Genomic DNA, 9,173 nt, shown 5'->3' on the forward strand with positions numbered 1-9,173 from the left:
AAAAACTAGTTTTGATGTTAAATAAAGAATGAAATGAATTCCTCCATGTCCTTCCCCTAACCTTTTATCCAAACATGGGAGCTTGTCCCTTTCCCTTCCTCTCCTTGTCTTGCTATTCAAAGCAAGTGAAACTGATGAAAATATATTAAACTTAAGTCAAGGACCTTATGATATTTGAAACAAGCTCAACAGAAACACGAACATCTTTACCGAACATAAGCACAGCACATCACGACCGATGAGAACCTTTCATTGCAGTTAGAAGTCTGATTAACATCTACTCAAATGAGTGATACTACATTAAGGATGGTTCTCAGCTATATAACTATACAATGTAACCGTTAGCCCTTAAGATAGAACCACCCCCACCGCAAAAAGGGCAGCTACTGTCAAGGGTGTGTTACTACTACATCAGAGCCCAGAGCATATCTGCCGTGCTCCTCTTACAAGACAATAGCCAAATAATTGGGGGCAAAAAATTGGCTCAACCATTAAATTATTTCCTCCTCTTCCCCTGCAAATATCATTTAAAGAACATCAGTTGACAATCAGAAAATGTCCTACTGTTGAATGGGGGGAGACAAACTCTTATATGCGGAACATACCGACGCAGCAGCATAGTCGTCCATTGTTAGCTGCTTCCTTTTCTTCAAGGAGGAAGTGGGGCTTTCAGCTTGCTGACGAGATGTACCACGCTTAGAGGGTGTAGCATTCTGCAAGTACAAAGAGAGAATGAGATCAAGATCAGTGATGAAGCACATCGAAAACTCCATTTTTTGAGAGTGATGGAAGAAAGTGGGAGATGAGAAGCAGCATAGTAGGTCAACAGAGAAAATTCAAATATCAGAGTAATAAACCTTTGCAAGCTTCTTCTCTTTACGTGCTTGCCTCTCCCTCTCATCGTACTCCTGGTTTTCTCTCTCAACCAGACGAATAAGCGTGTCGCATCTCCTTGCAAGTTCTTGAGTGGTCCGAGACTTAACAAACCAGTCGAACCGGAACAATGGAGATGTCCGGAAAGCAGCCTTCAATTCGTCCCAATTCCCATATCCGAGTTTGTGAACCATGCAAATCTGTCCAGATTTTCAACAACATTAGGTGGCATGAAATGTACACAAACTTTTTGGCTAAGAAAATCAAAGAAAATTCACCATGAAGCGATCACATTCTTCATTGTACAGCTTCCCTTTGTTCTGGCCATACTGGATCTTCAGTTCCAACCATGGATTCTTGTAGCGATCCAGCTTCTTCCCAATTGCTTTCATAATCTCATCTTTCCTGGATATTCTAGCTTCTCCGCGTTCAATATTCTTGATTATCCTGTCATAATCTGAATTATGACAACACCAAATCAGCGTAGAAGATATAAAAATAAAATAAAAGATAAAAAACTGTAAGAGCAGGAGGGGGGAGCAGAAACCAGTTAAAGTCAGTCAATTATCAACTCAGTCAACCTCAGTGAGATGAAAAGATACAACTGACTTGACATCACAGAACAGCATGTATCTATGACCATAGCAATGACTCCAGAATTCATTGAAGACTAAGCAGGATGAATGCTCCATATTCGAAGTGGAATCACTCAAGCTATTTCTGCTACTCCGCATTATAAATGCCAACATGCTTTTGAATAATTTATGTCAGAATACTAGGTCTCCATATTTAAAAAAGAATACCATTTAACTCCTTGTATCTCTCCTTGAAAGCTTTAGCATATCTTTCAACTTCCTCAAAAGTTTTCCCTTCCATCTCTGCAGCAATGCTCTTTATGTCATTCCTACCAAACTTCTCACAAGCCCTGATGAAAGAATTGAAATCTCTTCTCGTCCACGTAGAGAAACCCTGAGGAAAACAAAACATTTCAATAAAACCTTCATGTCGAAGCAAAAAAAACAAGTATCGTCTTTTGCTTTCTCTTCTTTACTTCTCTGAAAAGAGGGGGCTATAAAGCGGGATTACCTCCTCCAACAAGCGCTCCTTTTCTTCTTGTTCTTCAGCAGTCAAGGGAGGATCTGTCATTTCTATAATTTAAACATTTCATTAGCCACAGAAAATAGAAAGATCCAAAGTAAAAGGTGGAAATATACGAACCATCTGGTTCATCCACTTCAATGGAATCTTTCATCTGATTTTTTTGATGTGTTTGCTGAACAGAATGAAAAAAAAAAGTTAGTTCATGCTTAATATTCAAATAAAGAGTTGCCTTAAAAAGACCACCCACCATCTGATTGCGCACTTCCTTCTCATACAGTTCATTAAGCCTTTGAGTGTTGAAAAACTGGAAGTCATGCCTGAAAATGAGTAGAAGCATACATAAGTTTGACTATAATGACTGAGGGAAAATAGGAGCCTTGATGCAAAATATTCAGTATACAACTTACAGCTGAGGCATGCGAGGTATACGAGGCTCCTTAGGCCTAGCAGGACCACTTTGGCGCATGGTTTGTTTAAAATATTCTGATTCTGAATAACTGTACAATCAACAAGAATGTTCGAAATAAGATTAGGCACAGGAAACAATAATCAAAAGTTGATGACAACATAACATTTACTTACTTGCGCTTTCTCTCCCGTTTTGGTGGTTCAATCCAGTTGTCACTCGCGAGTTTCTTGAAGTCGACCTTGTTCTCATCCTTCACGAGCAAATAAAGGAACAGAATCAGCTTATAACCTATGGATTAACTTGAAAATCTAAGCATGGGGATATAGACTCATACCTTTTCATCCTCAAAGTCATACAAATCGGCCGCTATTCAGAAAAAAATGCACTTATCAGTCCAGCCGCTTATAAATGATACAAAAAAGATACAGGTAATGCTTTCAAGTTCAACAACATATTCAAGTTAACCACATACTGTCATCCATCTTAAATTTAATGGCATCCTCTGTGAATTTTTTCATTTTTGCATCAAGCTCAGCAGTTGCTTCTTCTCCCTTGGCAATAATTCGATCTATATCTTCATCCGTAATTGTGCTATCCCCAGAGCTAAAAACCATTTCGGCACCAAATCTCACCATTTGGAGCAACTCATCCTTGTTAACAGCTGATCCAATCCACAAGTTTGAGTCAACAAGTCATCAATCAATACAAGCAAAATTAATAAGTACCTTAGAACAAGGCATCTTACTCTTTTGCTCAGCTAGTCGTCCTTGTTGAATAACCAAAGCATCAAGCGCAAGTTTCTTATAAGCTCTTTCAATCACCTTTTCCTCAATAGTATACTGTCCAAAAATATCAAAACAGGGTTATATATTTATGTTATCAATGAAGAATGCTTATCCTAAAAGCAAGTACAGAAAACGAACAAACCTCTGTGCAGAAACGAAATACTTGAACCTCCTTCTTCTGACCAATCCTATGGGCTCTGTCCTGTGCTTGCAAATCAACTTGTGGGTTCCTGACATGAGTTGCAAGTATTAATACAGACGGTAAGCAAGCTAACTCACAAAAACCGCCTGGGGGAAAGGATTCATTGATTTTCAGAAAGAAAATTCATACCAGTCACTGTCATAAAGAATGACGATATCTGCAGTAGCAAGATTGATGCCAAGACCACCAGCTCGTGTTGACAGTAAGAAGACAAACTTTTCACTTCCTGGCTTGTTAAAAGCTTCAATCGAAGCGTCACGATCATCTCCACCGGTGTTACCATCAATCCGACAATATAGGTGACCACGAAACATAAGATAGTCCTCCAAAATATCGAGCAGCCTTGTCATCTGATGTTAGATGCAGAACACAAACGGTTAAATTACCCACCAATGTTCCTTTTAATTAATCATGGAATTTTCACATAGCATGCAACAAAAGACTTCAAACAAGCAAATTTATAATAAAGCAAAAGACCTAGGGTATACTAATAAAATATTACCTGTGAAAATATTAAAACCCTAGAGCCACGCTCCTTGAGTTTTGGAAGCAACTTATCAAGCAAAACCATTTTCCCTACAATATATTAAATGGAAGATTCATCAGTCAACAATGCCTAAACAAAAGGATCCAAGCACTGTCCTTTGGACTCGAGATTTACCAGCATTAGTAACCAAATGATCTCCTGTGGTGTAGGGTGGACCAGGTTCAGCACCTTGGAACAGATATGGGTGATTACAGCATTTTCGCAGCTGCATTGCAATGTTAAGAAGGCGCTTGCGCTCTCCGCCAGCATTAACAACTTCAAGATCCTTCTGCAGTAAAGCTCTATAGTACTGTTTTTGCATTTGAGACATTCCCACTTTGAGAATAGTTTCCTTTTTGGGGGGTAAACCTTTCTCAACATCTGATTTCAGCCTCCGGAGAAGAAAGGGTCGGAGGACCTAAATGATGCAGAACCACATGTTAAGCAACAGAGCTAAACGGTAAGTAAAATGATACACAGATACTCTTCAAGTTGTTTGACTTACTTTATGAAGTTGTTGAACGACCTCCTGCTGGTCATTTTCCCCAGATATCTGAAACCACTCATCAAATGTTTCTGCTGAGCTAAAAATCTCTGGCAATAAGAAGTTGAGAAGCGACCACAATTCATGGAGATTGTTCTGCAGTTCAGAAGAAATTGCATATAATTTAAGACCAATCAGAACAAGATGATCCTATCAAATTTTCATCTAAGGGTGTGTTATATTCACCTGATTTTCACTTATTTTTTCTGAACTTATCTAAACTTAACTGAACCTATCAAAACTTATTTTAGTTATAAAACCCTTATTTTTCCTGAACTTATCTTATCTGAACTTATCTGAACTTATCTTATCTGAACTTATCTGAACTTATTTTTCCTAAAATAAGTGGAAATAAGGTGAACAGAGCATAGCCTAAAACTCTCATCCAAAAAAATTAAAATTTGCACACAATATGAATATTTGAAAAGTGCCAACAAAAACAACACATCAGACAGACTTTCAGCAAAAGATTTGAATATAATACAATTCACAATTGACAAAAAGAAGAGGAAGAAAAATCAACAAGAAACTTGAAACTAAAATCTAAAATATGTAAACTGCTACAGCAGTTACTGTCTGTCTTTTTCTATTATGAATGATCTGCACTAGAATAAAAAGTTTAGCACTCAACGCGAAAAGAGGGGATTTGAAAGTTCCAGCCACTGGTAGCGCTTGTTAGTAATAGCTAACATTAGAACTTTCAAGATCAAACCTTGAAACTTTGACCGGTGATATCTTTATCATTATAACTCAATGTGTAATTAGCAAGTTTAAACAATAAACTCAAATGCAGCGTATTCTTTTGAAACAAAATTTATCAATTCGTTTCTCAAATGCACTGTCAGGGCAACTTCATCACATTCTGCTGCCTGCACTTCCAAATTAGTCGGCGGAACATTTTATTAACTTCACGCATGACTTGGAAACACAGGCTAAAGGAAAAAAGAGTAATGGGAATATTAGATACAGGGATCCAGGCAAATTCATTCTTAACAACTATCATAAGATGCACCATTTCTGAATTATTTGCTACACTCCAATACAATGCTAAGACAGCAAAAAAAATTACCTGAAGTGGAGTTCCAGTGATGAGCAAACGGTAGTTGGTACTAAAGAGCCTCATTGTTTTTGAAAGCAAAGAATTTTCGTTTTTGATTCTATGTGCTTCATCGATGATTATATATCGCCAACTAAAACGACGTAAAGAAGTTTTCTCTTTGATAGCCATTTCAAAACTAGTGACACAGACATCAAATTTTCCAGCAACCAATAAATCCTCACGTATATGTCTCTGCAAATAAAATCAGACAATCAGCAACTTATCTGTCAGCATTAACTCTGAAAATTCAACATCGAAGCTCCATATATAGAAACATAACTTACCCTTTCCTCAGGATTTCCAAGAAATTTTACAGCACGCAAAGTCGGACAAAACCGTTTTATTTCATTCATCCAATTGCCAAGGGTTGATTTTGGAGCAACAACCATGTGAGGCCCAGTAATTCCTCTGAATTCATGAAGATAACCCAACAAAGAGATAGTTTGCAAAGTTTTACCGAGACCCTATAAATATGAAGAATACATAACGACACCAAATCAATATCACTAGTAGTACTACTTTTGCTAGAATAAGAAAAATCAAAAGAGGGCAAGACAAAACAAAATAAATTCAAATGATAAGGGGTTACATGTGTGTAGCTTACCATTTCATCAGCAAGGATTCCATTTATACCATTCTCATACAGCCGTATAAGCCAGTTCAATCCAGCAAGTTGATAATCCCTCATCTTTCCCTGAATACCTGTAAAACAAACCCAAAAATAAAATAAGAAAAAATAAATATTCTTGTATAAATTTATGTTATTAATAAGTGACACACTAATGTCATATGTAGAACTACGTACACAGAAATAAATTAATCCATAATCCAGCTTCAGCTAATATGTGCTATATGTGAACTAGTTCCACCTTCAGTTATAGAAGATCATGAGTTTATGACATAAGAAAACACTTCAAACAAGGGAAAAACGGACAAAACTGGAGATAATATCAAATCCTAGTATGTAAAGATGCTGGTCCAAATGTCTCAGTAACACGGCAATTCCATTCTGGTACAAGTGCAAGAAGAGGGAGGAAGCATTCAAAAGTTTCATACCCAAAAGACACTCTAATGAAAACTTCAATCATCAGTTGTTTCTCTGATGATTAAATGAGCATTCACTATAAAAAATTGATAGGCTTATGCTTATGAACCTTACCACAAAGCACTCAAACAATAGTGCCAGGTGAAGCCAAGTTTAGGGTATAGTAAATCTTTAAAGCTAGGGAATTCAATAAGGGAGAGCATAACTCACAAGAAGGCTGTGTGAGCAGTCTTGTATTAGAAGGCCCGGTTTCTTCCTCCTTGAGATATTCCTCATCTTCCTCTTCTTCAGTAATCTTCGATGCATGGCGGCCCCTAAAATCAGCATACAACAGCGATAAAGAGAGTGGTTGAAAAAATAGGAAACCCCACTGGCCTCATAGAAGGCAGTGGAACAGATTTCCAAACAAATGCTACTCAGCACCTTGCATTAAGGTGACCTATAGAATATATAATAACAAGGAACTGCAATGAAAGGCTCATAAAAAATAGGGGATGTCAACATTTGCCTTCACCTTACCAAGTTCATCATAAAAAATCGCACTCTATATGTGTGTCTAAGAGGTAGTTCACTAATTCCCTTTCCCCATCGTTCACCAAGCAACTCAACAGTTAAACTAACCTTGTACTCCGTACTCTTTATATATTGTATACTGAGTAATAAGCATACTTGTCTTCCCTCCTTTCAGCCCCATATTTGAAGGCCACCATTTTCCAAGTAAATGGTGTTATAAAACAAGACAATAACAATATTGATGGGCCCCTGCTTTATTTAGCATCATTAATTTGAAGTTATGGTATGTTCATTTTGCATTCACTTCCAAATATCCATATGAACTCGTTGTTTCATAACTATGCACGTGCACAATACAAAGAGGAAAATATTGTAATCAATAACCATACCTTCCCTTAACCTTCTGTGAGGCAGAATGGTCACCCTTAGCAAAATGGGCAAATATCTCTGTCTGCTGTAGAAGATACTTCAAACGCCCTTTCCCTTTGTTGTTCTGCCCATAAGAGTTTCAAAAAAAATAGTCATGACATTATCTACGAATAAGACTGAAAAGGCCCGAATAACAATACCAATGGATGTCGAACAGACCATATCAGCATCAACTGCAGCATTCTGTTTGTCCAAAATTTCCTGAATCTTCTGCTTCTTTAGCTTCTGCATTTCTTTCAACCTAGCCCTTTCGCGCTTAGAAAGTTCAGTACCCCCAGTGTTTCCATCCTACCATACATTAAATCGAAAGAACATGAGCTCATAATTCATAAATAACCAATTAGCACAAGACGCACTCAGACACAAAACAAAATCCCAATGACACAAACAATAAATGAAAAAGATTCGTAATTTGAAAACCAAACTGAACCCTAGATAGCACAAACCGAAACAACCCCAAAAAAGTATGGATCTAAACCATTTACAATAAAAAATCAAAACCCTGGACGAGAGAGAAAGTAGCAACCTCAAACTCCTCTTCGCCGTCTTCATCGCCGGGAGTGTCATCGTCCGCCTCCTCTTCATCGGACTCAACGGGTCTGGCAACAGCCTCGAGCTCTTCATCGTCTTCTTCATCGATCTGGTCGTTAACTTGCTCTTCTTCTTCCGAAGAATTGGAAGCGTCGTTAGATGAAGAGCGCTGTTTCGAGGGTTTCGCCATTGAAGAAGAAGAAGAACGCAAGGATCTGTTGGTTTTTGACTGCTCCAAGACCGAGGGTTTGGAAATTGGAAGTGTGTGTTTTGGGGGAAGAGTGAGTATATTAAATACCGACTAAAGTTGAGTGATTTTTTTTGGTTTAAAATTAGATAAAAATGAAGAGAGAGAAAAATGAAAGGTGTATTTATTCTTTTATGTAGGATTAGGGAAAATTGTAGATGGGTGAAAATGTTCCCGCCATTTATCCGTGAAATTTGTCTTCCCGCCTTTTGTGGATGGATATGTAGTGCGTTACTGTTACAGTTGCTTAGAGCTGGGCATGGTCGGGCGGTAAGTGGGTTGCCCGAGCCCGACATGGCATAAGTCAGTTGTAAACTCGGCATGGCATGAGCCAGTTGTAAACTCGGCACGGCATGAGCCAGTTGTAAACTCGGCACGGCATGAGCCAGTTGTAAACTCGGCACGGCATGAGCCAGTTGTAAACTCGGCACGGCACGAGAGGAACAGGGATAGGCCATGAGCCATTAAAGACTCTTTTTTTTTTTATACGGAGAGAAAACTAGGTTAGGCCCTCGAAGTAGGCCAACCTAAGGCATCCTTTCGGATGATGAGGGAGAGCGGAGGAGCAAAGGAAGAGAAACAATAACGGAGATCTAGAGTAGTATGCCCCTGATTCGCCATGAAGTCCACCGCTTGATTTGCTTCTCGAAAGCAGTGACGTACGGAGAAGGACTCCAAAGTAGTAAGATCCATCTCTGCATCACAAATAATATTGTTAATTTCCCATGGTATTTGCCAAACACGATTAATCGAGTTAACAACCACAAGATTATCTCCCTCAATAATCAAATTTTTTATACCAAAAAACAAGGCCCCTTTTAGCCCTTCTCTTAGGCCCATGGCCTCTGCTTGGAGAATGGAGTAGCTAT

At 38.3% G+C, this 9,173-nt stretch overlaps 1 protein-coding gene across 1 annotated transcript; it reads right to left on the bottom strand.

The window, feature by feature from the left end:
* Nucleotides 1-229: 229 nt before the first annotated feature.
* LOC110805984 (ISWI chromatin-remodeling complex ATPase CHR11) lies at nt 230-8,395 on the bottom strand. Its single transcript, XM_022011618.2, has 25 exons — nt 8,053-8,395; nt 7,686-7,814; nt 7,487-7,590; nt 6,795-6,898; nt 6,144-6,241; nt 5,824-6,003; nt 5,510-5,731; nt 4,402-4,536; nt 4,032-4,314; nt 3,873-3,946; nt 3,500-3,720; nt 3,311-3,398; nt 3,129-3,222; nt 2,856-3,044; nt 2,718-2,749; nt 2,557-2,633; nt 2,382-2,471; nt 2,222-2,291; nt 2,092-2,146; nt 1,960-2,021; nt 1,677-1,842; nt 1,152-1,330; nt 858-1,073; nt 606-713; nt 230-514 (listed from the first exon to the last, which is right to left on the bottom strand). Exons 1-25 carry the CDS (start codon nt 8,245-8,247, stop codon nt 497-499), a joined length of 3,189 nt encoding a protein of 1,062 aa, XP_021867310.2. The 5' UTR covers nt 8,248-8,395; the 3' UTR covers nt 230-496.
* Between the last annotated feature and the right edge of the window lie 778 nt (nt 8,396-9,173).

This window comes from Spinacia oleracea, chromosome 3 (genome assembly GCF_020520425.1).
Source record: "Spinacia oleracea cultivar Varoflay chromosome 3, BTI_SOV_V1, whole genome shotgun sequence".
Taxonomy (NCBI): Eukaryota; Viridiplantae; Streptophyta; class Magnoliopsida; order Caryophyllales; family Amaranthaceae; genus Spinacia; species Spinacia oleracea.